This window comes from Benincasa hispida, chromosome 5 (assembly GCF_027475165.1).
Source record: "Benincasa hispida cultivar pf3 chromosome 5, pf3_genome.v1.1, whole genome shotgun sequence".
Classification (NCBI taxonomy): Eukaryota; Viridiplantae; Streptophyta; class Magnoliopsida; order Cucurbitales; family Cucurbitaceae; genus Benincasa; species Benincasa hispida.
The window spans coordinates 4,627,769-4,641,195 of NC_143482.1; the positions used below are offsets into that span (position 1 = coordinate 4,627,769).

At 28.4% G+C, this 13,427-nt stretch overlaps 1 protein-coding gene across 1 annotated transcript; it reads right to left on the reverse strand.

The window, feature by feature from the left end:
- Window positions 1-2,954: 2,954 nt before the first annotated feature.
- On the reverse strand, window positions 2,955-5,777 carry LOC120077608 (transcription factor MYB14-like). The gene is made up of 3 exons (XM_039031547.2): window positions 5,500-5,777; window positions 5,004-5,133; window positions 2,955-3,616 (listed from the first exon to the last, which is right to left on the reverse strand). Exons 1-3 carry the CDS (start codon window positions 5,630-5,632, stop codon window positions 3,106-3,108), a joined length of 774 nt encoding a protein of 257 aa, XP_038887475.1. The 5' UTR covers window positions 5,633-5,777; the 3' UTR covers window positions 2,955-3,105.
- Window positions 5,778-13,427: the final 7,650 nt, after the last annotated feature.

Genomic DNA, 13,427 nt, shown 5'->3' on the forward strand with positions numbered 1-13,427 from the left:
TTTTTGAAAATTTATCAATAAAATCTGCCTATAGATTTGATCTACAATAAGTTATATATATTTTTGTTATTTTCTTTTGTAAAAGTTTTAACTTTCTATTACAATTTAAAAAAAGAAAAAAGAAAAAAGAAAAAATGTACTATTTTGGCTCGTCTATTTTTCATTTACTTTTTTTAGTTTCAAAATGTTATATTTTTCCTTGTATCTTAAATTTCAAAATATTACATTTTTGCAATTAAAATTTGAATATTATTTTCATTTAATCCTTAGGTTTAAAGATTTTTGGCGTAATTTATCATTCATTTTTCATTAAATTCTTACTTATGGTCTATGAGATTAATGTTTATTAATTAATTTGAAATGATTAAAATAATATTTAGTAAATTAGTTCAGACACTATTTTTTCACTATTACTAAAATTAATTAAAAAATCACATCACAATTCTTTTAAATTAATTAACTGACATCTACCAAAAGTGAGCATAAGTATAAAGTATTGAAACATAGGAAGTAAATGAAAATAAAATAAGAATGTGCATCATCATGAAATCTTTGCTAGCCTTTGGTCCTCCCCTATCAAAGTTGTTAGAAAATTACGACCCGTCCTCAATAGCTCAAAATTTTACGATTTTCATGTAGTTATTTTTATTCAACGAGATTTCTTTATAAATTTAATATGTTAAATGAATTTTTGTATTATTTTAGCATAATATAGTGTGTACATATTTTGATGCTTTCTCTTGAATGTTGATAGAAGTTTAAATCTTTCAAGTCTTCTTGGAACTTCAACTTTAAAGTCTTCAAGAATTTTGGAAAAGTTTTTGTCTTCTACGTCTTTAATCTTCATATCTTTAGGAGAGTTACACTTTTCAGTGTTTCAGAGTTATATTCTTTGGATATTCAGAATTTCGATCTTCAATTCTTCCAATCTCCTCCTAAAATGAAGGGTATGACCTCTATTCATAAAGTTTTTTAGTAGTGGCTTTTTGCCTAGTTACTTTTGGTCCCATAAATTGGACTTGGTCTTTAACCAAATATTTTATTTGGCCCAAATTTATCGTGGGCTTAAAATGGAAATTTGGGAATCAAGCGACTTAAATTATTTAGCTGCATCCAATTTATAATTTCAAGCCCAATTTATCGATCGTGAGTCACACTTAATCACCCTTAAATTCGATAAGCTTATCGTTGTGATAAGATGACTAGAAATTAAGGAGATATGCGATATTTTTCAGTTTGACATTTATTTGCCCTAAATTTAATAAAATGGGCTTCTTTTGTGATGTTATGACAAGTTTTGATTTTGCTACTCAATCTTATATGTTTCTCACGTATTGATCAATGAAATTATTTCTTTTCTAACCTCGTTTTCAAATTTAAAAAGTAGATCAAAATTATATTCTACTTATAAAATTTTTAAACCTCGAAAACTAGCTCAAAATTTGAGGAAAAAAAAGTACTTAAAGAAAAAGCAACAAAAGAAGTAATCTAAGAGATATGTAATTATTAAGGGATGGATAAAATAAAAGGGAAAATGAAGATTATATGTACAAAAAATGTCAATATAATGGTTGAAGAATTCAATTTGAATACGAGACTCTTTTTAAATACAATTTAATGTGGTTTAAGTGGACATGAGAGAGAATATAAATCTCATAGTCAGTCACACACAAATATGTCGGCATTACTATTTGCAATATAAAGTATGTATATTATATATAACTAGCTAGAGAAATTATCCACTTTAAAGGCCCACCCACATTAATTTTTAGGTGAAAAAGTTGAAAGAAACAAAGTCGAGAAAACAATCGTATTAAAAATAATGTATATTGTTTATTTTATAATATAGTTTGCTCTTAAATTTATGAGTGTCAAAGTATATAATAAAAAAACTAAAAAAATCATGGTTGGTCATATCATGCATTAAAAAAAAATTAGTTTGATAACTGTTTCATTTTTTCTTTTCGATTAAAAATTTGGGTTTATTATCTATCATCATTCTTAATTAAATATTTAAATTTTTAATTGAATTTTAAAATAAATTAAAAAAATAAAAGAAAAAGACGATTCTTTTAGTTTTTAAAATTTTAACTTGGTATCTAAAGACACTCCTAAAAAGTAGATAAAAAAACTAAGAAACTAATAGATAAAAGTGACATTTATGAGTTTAATTTTTAAAAATGAAATACAAAATGTTCGTAATTTAAAATACTATTATAGTCTCAAATTTATTCTACTTTGATGGTTATATTTTTAAATGTTTAAATTTAATTTTTCTTGTTATTGATAAATTTCTTATAATCAGTCGTTGGTGTATAATTAAGTTTCAAAAATTTTGGAAAACATTGTCTCATACTCCCATTGCATCTTTTTTAATGAAAATTATTATTATTATTTTATCAATTTCAAAAGAAAAAATAATTTTATAACAATAAAATCTAATTTCTAACACTTTTCTAATTACAACTACGATAGAATCCAGATCAAATATCCGACTTCAAGGATTGAGAGTACGTGTCAATTGTGAATGAACTAAATTTACAGTAATAATTTTAAGGTTTATTAAAAGTATATAAACTAAAATTGGTATTTATAAATAGACGAATCAAAATGGAATGAATTTCAAAGTAAAAGGATCTTTTGCATGGTAATGACTACATGAACGGATTATACCTTTATATATTATAATTAAAGTTTGTAAACCATCCTACAATAAAGTAATGAATATATAATACTTATAGTTATCCTATCCCTCAATTCAATTTGAAAATATACTAATGATAGACCTTTTTTTTTTTTTTTTTAATTTTAAAGAAATTACCCAACTCAAAGAATAAACCTCATTTTTTTTCAAACCTCTTCTTCTTCTTCTTCTTCTTCTTTTTTTTTTTTTTTTTTTTTTTTGTCTACTTTTGTGTATTATTTTCTATTTTGTTTTTTAAAATTTTGTGATCTGTAAAACCCCATAAAATTTTGACAACTTTTGGAATGGTGAATACAATCCCTCTCCTCTAAAAGGTGAAAAGAAAAGTAGTCTATTGTCATTATAACCCACTAGCTAATTCCCCACCCAAAAAATAATAATAACAATTAATTTCATTAGGCTCATAATATCTCTTTCAACTCAGATAAATCCCCTCCTATTGCAAAAATATTATACCAAAAATCCATAGTCTCATGAATTGGTTGCTCCATTGTAAAATTACCAAACTGACCCTGACTACTTTGACCTCCAAATCCCTGTTGGCTTCCCACGGTGGCGATTTGGTCGCTGGCCAAAACTTCCATCCAGAAATTATCGTCGGCTTCCGGCAGGTTATTTGTTGACAACTCGCCGTTCTCTGCCGTGACGATGGAGGAGCTCTCACTGGAGCAATGGGGCGGGGAAGAAGCCGAAGCAGAGGCCTGCATCGGCTGAAATGTCGTAAATTTGAAGGGTTGTTGTACTATAAATTCTTCTTTATCACCACCGCAGATCGGCCGGTTCACGGCGGCGTAACTTTCAAGTTGTGGAGTGAAGTAATTTTGTCTTAGCTTTTTTTTCAAATGGGTGTGCCACACGTTTTTAATCTCATTGTCGGTTCTCCCGGGTAATCTTGCTGCAATTGCCGACCATCTAAAAGAAAACCCAAATTAAAATTTTAGTTTAAACATAATAATAAATAAATATAGATGCATTCTAGATTAAACCCACCTTTTTACAATTCATTCTAATTATATAGATAAATAAAAATTTGAACAATAAAAAACAATTATGTTAAAAAAAACATGTTTGTTAAGTTCAATGTTGCCAGTTTTGTTCGTTAGTGTCACATGATGACATAAAATGGATTAAAGACTATGCACTAACCGATGTGATAACTAATTAATTAGCTAATGGTTAAAGCTATATCTTTCTTCGAGGACATAAGAGTCACGTGACAAATTATAAACAAAATTGGGAATGATAGTTTTGAACTGTATATATGTTTTTGTATATATCAATTATTACGAGATAAAAGAATATTTGGATATATTCAGAGTTACACTTTATTTTTGTATCTATATAGTTTGTCATGTTACAAACTATTTCTATTTTTTTTTAATAATTTTGATATTTTTAATTGGAATAGATTGAAAAAAAAATGCATTTCATGATGTATTTAAATATTGTTCTTTAAAAAATAATTACGTTGTGTGAATCATGTTGAATAATTTATCCTTGTCCAAATAAGATGAACTATTCATCATGAACATATATCTATAACTTTAACATTTAGATATAAGATTCGAATCTCTCTGTCTCATTTCTTTTTATAAATTTAAAAAATGTACTAAATATAATTATAATATAAATAACTATTGAACGACTTTTTGTGATGTGGGAAGATAATTGAATATTTATTTGTTCTAGCATAAAAAATTTGTGGAGACAAGATTCATATTGGATAGTTAATTAATAACTTAATAAGACAAAAATGTTGTGATGTAAGCTTTTAATTCAATAGCAATATTTGGTGTATCACTCATTTCTATGCAGAAATATTTTTAAAATGAAGAAGGAAAATTTCTTGGATAAGTTGTTAATTAGACAATTGAGTAGCTGAATAAATATAGGTGTAACTCATCTAGTATTTTTTATTATTTAATTACTAAATGTGTCATTTGGTAACTATTTCGTTTTTAGTTTTTTAATTTTTGAAAATTAAGTCTTTAGACACTAATTTCATCTCCAAATTTCTTATTTTGTTATCTACTTTCTACCAATTATTTAAAAATCAAGCCAATTTTTTAAGACAAAAAACGTATTTTGTTTTTATTTTTGGAATTTGATTAAAATTCAATCATTATTGTACTTAAGAAATATACAAATTTTTTAGAATGGGGAATAAATAAGCTTTATTTTCAAAACCAAAAACAAAAAATGAAATGGTTACTAAATGGATTTAAGATGATCGAAAATAAGTTCAAAATAAAGTATTTGAAAACCAAAAAAGGAAGAGAGATGAATGGGAGAAAAAAACCTGTTTCCAAGCATTTCATGTAGGTTAATAATGGTTTCCTCTTCTTCTTTGGTTAAGTTTCCCCGTTTAATGTCAGGCCTCAGGTAATTTGTCCATCTAAGCCTACAACTTTTTCCACACCTTAATAAACCTGAAAAAATCCACAAAAAACAAAATTATGATAAAAGGTCCTAACCCACTGGAGAAAAAAAACAATATTTATAAGATAAACAAGTTATTCATTTTATTGGTCACTTTGAGATGGAAACGAGTATTTATCTAATACATTTTCTCATTGCTTTCTTAACTATATTCATCCAGAAAACAGAGAGAAAAAACTCAAATTTTGAATTAACCAAAAACATTACTCCTAATTTTAGGGTTTATTTCAAATGACTTTCTAAAGACTTAAAAACATTTTAGAGCGTGATTCCAAACAACCCCGTGAAAGAAACTATAGAAGATGAAAAGAAGAAATTATAAGGTACACGATGATGATGATGGTGTATATATTTACCAGCTTGTTTAGGGAGAGCTCTCCAATTTCCATGGCCATAGAGGTTAATATAATTGATGAGAATATGGTCTTCTTCAGGAGTCCAAGGGCCTTTCTTGAGCCCCATTTTCTCACAACATGGAGCTCTCACCATCTTTGTATTCTTCCCTTTGAGTTCTTGTACAAGCCCTAAAAGAAAGATGAAGGCTAAAATGGCATATATATATATATATATATGAAAGAAAGAAAAAGGGGGTATTAAAGAAGAGGAAAGTGGGAAGAAGATGGGTACAAAAAAGGGTACAAAAAAGAGGGCGCACTTGTGATTGTTGTTTTTAAAAGGGGAAAGGAAATCAGCCTACAAATTAATAATAATACAATATATCCTTCGAGGAAATGTCGACTCAAGAGCTGTCTTTCTTTCTTTCTTTCTTTCTTTCTTTTTTCTATTGTGGGGCTGTTTGATGTGATCCCAGTAGGGTCTTTTTCTTTTAGCCAAATTAAAACGTGCCTTTCTTTCTAACATTTTTTTTTCTTTTTTCACAAGCAATGCATCCGCTTTTTGTCGTCGTCTTTTATTGGAATGTCTTGAATCAGATATCTGATACTTCGAACCATCAAGTATGGGAGTTTTCCTGATTGGAGTCTAGGAGTATGCCTTGGTGGGGTTTAGGAGGAACACCCCTAAAACCTAAGTTGGATTCGTATTTGTCATATTTATATTATTTACGATTTTAATCCTAAAGGTATCTGACTGTGTATTTGTATTATTCTCTCAATAATAAATTGTTCTTCTTCTGCCCGTAGAAGTAGTTAATAACATACTATTATTAGCTAATACACTATTATTGAACTAATAAAAATCTCTATGTTAATTCCATAACACCCTTCTTACTAAAGAGAAGTAATTTTCAAATATTGTATAAATGATTATTATCGTCAATCTATCGTTTTTTTTATCATTGATAAATTATATAAAAAATATCAATAATTATACCCTCAAACTTTTGGAAGTTGCATCAATTTAGACTATGATGAGAAGTGTCTATATAAAGATAAAACCTTAGGGACTAATTCCAGATCTACCTCATCAAGTAGTATTTTCTCTCCATCAAGAAACTTGATCAACTTCTAAAGTAAGGTCAAGAGACAGAAATACAATCCTTTATAAAATCATTATCATGGATCATGATATGTTGTTTAAGTCATGTTATTATGAAAATCATCTAGTTTAAAGATCTTGGTTTCTATTGTTTTTATACAATCTAGGGTTTTATTATATAATCATGCAAGTTAAAACTTATATCAATTACGAATTTGATCTCCTATGGTTTAGACAAGGTTAGAATTTAATCCATATGATTTTTAAGAGGTAGAATTTATTTCTCGTGGTTAAGTTAAACCTCGTAAATAGTCTTCATAATTAGATGAAAATCTCATAAATTGTCCCTAGCGTAGGTAACTATAAGCATGGTATCAAATATTTAGTTGATCACTATGCAACACACATTTTGAATGTGATATAACTAACTTTTCATCACTATCTTTTGGATGGATTACCAAAGGTAAAATTTACTTATTTGAAACTACACGAACATATAAGCTTAAAAATAGAAAAAAAATTAAAATATTAGAAACGAAATCAAAGTTACTCGTTACTGAATCTAATTGAGTTTAGTTTAGTGGTGATTGACATGCATTTTCTCCCTTAAAATTGAAGGTTAGATCTCAACTCCATTGTAGTACAAAACATTTAAAAAAAGATGATATATTTTGCATATATTTCAAGAGTTCTATTTTATATTGCATGATTCAACTTTTATTTTCTAATTCAATATAATATAGTATGCATTTTATTGCATATGTTAAAAGTTTTGTTTTATTGCATGCTTCAATTTGTACTTTAATCCAATTATTAATATATATAATTTCTTTTAGCCACATTGCATTTCTTTACTGATTATAACAATAAAAGAATAACAAAACACCTATTGATATATTTAAATAAGATGAATAGTAATATGAGTTTTCTATTTTTTAATGAATAGTAATATTTGATATCGACAAATAATGATAATACCAACTAATGAAGGTATTTCCTTATAATATATATACACATACAAGACATTTCCTTTTCACATAATAATAAGAAAAGCACATCAAATTATAAATGTTTATAGATTCATGCAAAATAAATAGAAATGAATGTAATGTTCAAAATATTGGGCTAAAAGAACTTTTTGTTTTTTCATCTGATGTGTTTTATCGAGGTAACAAAATTTAGTTTATAGACTTTAAATTTCTAATGATTTAGTTGTTTTTATGTTTATATTTATAAGGACAAAGTTTGTGATGAATATGAAAATTTTGAAAATATAAAAACTAAATTGTTATAAATTAAAATTTTAAAATTAAATTATTATTATTATTATTATTATTATTATTATATATATATAATGTTTGGTTGAAGTCATAGTGGAAAATTTCTGTCAAAATCTTGAAATTTCGTTAAGGAAAAAATTTCGAAATTTCAAATGAAATTTCGATATTACCATCAAATTTTAATATTTTCTTTTATACTAATTAGTTATGCTATCTTAATGAAAGTTTTTTTTTTTTTCTTTCACCATCAAAAATTTTATTTTTGAATAAATCACATATTTATTTTTAACTTTTTTTCACTAAATTATTTCTACATCATGTCACCTCAAAATTGAATTGATGTGAGCTTTGTTTCTCTTACCATCATAAGCTTTCATTTTCAAAAAATCAAAATTGAGATACTTTATCAAAATCTTTTCCATTGAATTTTGACATCATTTCACCTCAAACTTGAATTGATGTGAGTTTTCTAATATTCCTCTCATTTTCTCTCAAGATCTATCTACTTGTAGAATTTTTTTTTTTCTTTTTCCATTATGACGTGTTATGTTAAATGTTATGCTTTTTGTATTCCTCTTATGTTTAATGTTATGATTTCTATATACTTATTATATTAGGTTATGTTATGTAAGTTTAATGCTATGATTTTTCATTCTTATATCCACTTTATTTTATAATAAGCAATTTACAATTATTTTGTATGCATATATCTATATCCTTTAATTTTATAATTGATTATCAATATTTGATATTATTTTGTAGTTATTTTTTCATTTATTTTTAGAATTTTTGCTATCACATCAACATTTACATATATATTTTACAATATTCATCAAAATGTTGTCTTACTTTGAAAAATTAGGTGAATCTAACATAGAATACAATGTCAAACACGATGTCACAAATAATATTTATGACAAGTGGGAAACATGAAAGCAAATAGAAAAATGACGATACAGAGATTGGTCACCTAGTTAGATGTAAAAACACCTACATCTAGGGGACAGTGTATCCGATGGAACGAAATTTCACTATAAAGAGTTTAACAATTACAACAAAAGTACTTATCGATAAGCTCTCTCTTTAGTGACTTACTATAGCTTCTTTTTCCGTTTCAACTTAGACTCCTCTTAAGTTTGAACTCCCCTCACTTCCACAATAATGCTTCTTCAAGCTTTGTATGAGATCCTCTCAATACAACATACTTAGGCTCCCCCTAAGAATGAGATCCCCTCACATTTATCATATTTAGGCTCCCCCTAAATATGAGTTTTCATCATCTTCTACATACTTAGGCTCCTCCTAAATAATATCAAATCAAACTCCTCCCAAGTTCTACAATGGCTACCAAACCAAAATTCTCAACAATAAATACAAAGATTTTCAATAACAATACATGAAGGTTAAGGCTTTTAGACAAACCCTAAGCTTAAAACTCTCGATACACATTTTTCTAATAAGGCGGCTAACCCTAAAAATGAACAAGAGTACAGTATAAATAAGGCTAGCTATGGGAATATATTTCTTAAGTGAATAAATATTCTCCGCAAGAAAAATAAAGAAGGAAGATATGAAATCTGTAAATCACACAGACAGATATGAAATATATATTCTGCAAAATCTATTACCAGGCATGTAATAATGTTTATGACAATGTCTTTGACATGTTGTACAATATGTCATTCAAGTTTTGCCTATAATAAAACCAACCAACCACGTTGCAGTCTTGTAATAAAATTGGCCAATCACACTATAGTAACAAACTCCCCCTTTTAGCTATTTTTTAAGGCAAAACAAACCAATTAGAAAGGCATGACGATGAAAGCAATTCAACCAGACTAAAACAGAAACCAATCAGAAAGGCACGATGACAGAAGCAAACCAACCACACTAAAACAATTATCAATCCATAAAACAAATCAGAATAATCATCACAACTTCTTCTCCCCTTTTTGTTTGGCTTATAAAAACAGTCAAAAGTAATGAAAACCAATACATTAGAAACAAGAAACCAGCTAACAATAAGTAAAAGTAACGTGAATGCACAAAACCTCTGACCCGTCAACAGAATTATCAATATGGCTGTCAAAATGCATATCATCTAACACATGTTCAGAGCCTTCAATAACTAGCCCTGGTTAACGAAGTTTCCAACATAAGGAGAAATTGGGAGAGCACCATCTAATACATCAATATCATCATTAGATAAAATATCCTCATCAATCAGCAAAGGAATGCCCTGGACAATGACAGGCACAAGATGTCATGGAACATATTAACACCAACAAGTAACACAGACAATGCTTATGAACGCCTCTAGAGAGCCTGACTCTTTCACATAAACTTTTGTAGAACAACTTGCACAACAATATGCGGATTACCCTAAACTAAAAAGAAATGACACCTCTAAATTCAACACACAAAAGGAAGAAATACCACAGACACAACAAGAACAAAATCGGAAAGAATCACCCCAACAGATCTACAACCAAATAAGGAAAAAAAACCAAAGCCAAATATCTACCCATAAAACAGAGACAAAAAGTCCGACAAAATAAATAAGGAAAATATTATCTGCAAACTAATATCATAATAACCCATGCTAAACAAACCAATACAGAAGACAACCCATACCATGCCAATGCAGCAACACAAACCAAACACGATAAAACACGATATCCGTCTCACGATTGCAACCAATCTTGTCTCCCCCTTTTTCCATGAAGAAAATCAATCTATAGGAGAGGGCTGAGAAGAAGATGTATCATTAGAGGATGTATCCCTCATGTCAGGCCTAACACAAAGAACAACAAAATCAACATCTTCAACATCAACATTACCAACAGTAGGAATATTAGATATACTAACTTCCTTAAGCCCCTTAAAACCTAAATTTTCCATGCCTAAATCTGAAACTATCTAAATGATAACTGAAGGAATTCTAACTGGAGAGTACCGTGAGCAGAAGTAAGATCGTCCCAATTTTCATTTTTCGTTGAATATAAGATTTATAATTAAACAAGAACAAAATATGCATTTACATAAATTATAGCATGCATTAATAAAGGAAAACTTAGGGTTTCAGAAACCATTACCTTTGAAAAACACTTTCTTCAAGAATCCCTCGAACAAGTCACGAATAGGTCTCCTTCTCCAAATGGGACAACACCAATCATAGCCTCTTATATTCTCCTTAGGGATTGAGAATTGCAAGAGTTGTGGGCTCTGCCTTAGGGCTTTGGAAGAGAGAATGAGATGGAAAGGAAGAGAGAGAATAGGAGAACTTTTCTTCTTTGTAAGTTTTTCCCAGAGAGAACTCTTTTCTTTTTTAATCAGTGTTTTTCAGGAAGAAGATAAATCAAATCCATCTTCTTCACTCACACAACCCACGTAATTGATGGAGAGAAAACGGGAGGAGGAAGTTGTAACTCCCTCCCTTTAATTAATTAATATTAATTTAATAAAATTTAATTTATAATAATTATACATATAATAAACCTTATTATATGTATATAAACTATATGTTATATCCCATATAACACATAACCTATAGTTACATATTGTATCAAATACAATATAGCCTATAGATGTATTTTCTCTCAACAATACATGTTGTTCAATATAAATCACATTTATATTAAATTCACTTATATGAATCTCATTCATATAATTAATATTGGAATCATATTCAAATATTTAATTCCTCTCAACTTATTTATAGTATTTAATATAAATCATATTTATATTAAATTTAATTATATGAATCTCATTCATATAATTAGTATTTGAGTCATATTCAAATTCCTCTCATATTACCTTATATTATAATGTATCAAATACATTATATTAATTATATCTCTATATAATTAATTTAATTAATTAATATCATATATAATTAATTCCCTCAATTAATTTGAACACTTCAAATTAATCCAAAAATAATTCTCAATTAAATCATTGTTGAGCTACAGAGAGTATCTCATGGACTTGTAGATTGAAGCTCCAACAGTACTCGGATAATTAATTAAACTCTTTAATTAAATTACCCAACATCCGTTAATTGTCGGTCATTCCACTAAAGACCAACAAATGCACTCTTTATACTACAGATAAATTTCTGTATCCATTGATATAACCAATCAACAGTGCAATGACCTTCACAAATTGCTCGTAAGTACAGCTGGGCAAAAATTACTGTTTTTCCATGTACTTACATATAAATCCTTAAGTACCATTGATCACTTTAATGAATAATAAGTCATAATTCAACTATGTCCAAGCCCTGGGCCAGGAGAGGGTGTAGTCACTTTGTTTAAGTCCCAAAATCAACACTTAAGAGAGCAATTTATCTACTTGCTCCTACATCAGGAAATGAGAGAATTCCGTCTCATGTAACTGTGTTTCCAACTCCCCAGTCGGATGAATCCCCAAAATGGTAGGCTTATTGAGTTGACAATCTGGTCATTCTCATCCATACAAATCAAAGGACCACCTTCATGAGCAGGAGTTCACGACTCACTCAAGATTCAAGTCATGTCACCTATGATCATCCTAGTGAAATGTAAGTCTCTATTATTAACAACATTATATAAAGAAACTAATCATTTCGTGGTCCGATCTTATACAAACTCTTTATATAGGATATCCCCGCTCACATGTCTATACATGAATGATCAGGATCAGATCATTTGTAGTACTTTACAACACTTGTAACACCTACAAAGTGGGTCATATATATAGTGTCCAGCCTTATCCATCTACTACAGACCGCTTAGGTTATTATTTAAACAAGATCCACTTGTATGTCTCTAAATACTTATTTAAATTACATTAAATAACCTAAATAACCTAGGATCTTAGTTTATTTAATTGAGTATATGTTTATAAAATAACACTTATTTTATTGAACAACAATATGTTTATACAAAGTTTACAAACTATGAGATTACAAGAGATTTAGGACACCAATCCCAACAATAACAAAATCAACATCAACCTTTTCCACAATTGATTCATTGCCACAAGCAGTCAACTCTGATTATCTTCATGCATATTCACATTAGAGAGAAGGAAATTGGGGATAATAGGATCAAAATAGCAAAGAATATCTTCCTTAAAGATAAAATCATCATATATAACTTTATCAAAGCTATTTTTAACATCATTTGAACCATCATAAACACAACCATTTGATCAACCAAAACATTATCAACATGCATTTTCTCAGGCACATTCAAATCAGCAAGTCAATTTATAATAGCAACACTAATAGATACATCTGTAGAAGTAATATCATTCTTTAACACAATCATAGAATAATCAACCAATTGACTAGTTGAAGCAACATTAATAAATTTATTAATCTCAGAAACACAAACAATGCCAGCAGAAGCATTAGCAACAACAGACACGACATTCCGTATAATATTCTCAAAAAAAGCAGGATCAACAGTTTCTTGTGAATCAATGATATTAGCAACAGAAGCAATGAATTCAATTTGATCAACAATCGGAGACATATCATTCGCAATATTTCCAGATGAGACAGTAGGCATATGGCTAACATT

Coding starts and splice junctions, on each gene's coding strand:
- LOC120077608 (XM_039031547.2), bottom strand. CDS start 5,632: ATGGTGAGAGCTCCATGTTGTGAGAAAATGGGGCTCAAGAAAGGCCCT. Junction 5,134..5,499: donor AGCTCTCCCTAAACAAGCTG/GTAAATATATAC, acceptor GGATTTTTTCAG/GTTTATTAAGGTGTGGAAAA. Junction 3,617..5,003: donor CATGAAATGCTTGGAAACAG/GTTTTTTTCTCC, acceptor GTTTTCTTTTAG/ATGGTCGGCAATTGCAGCAA.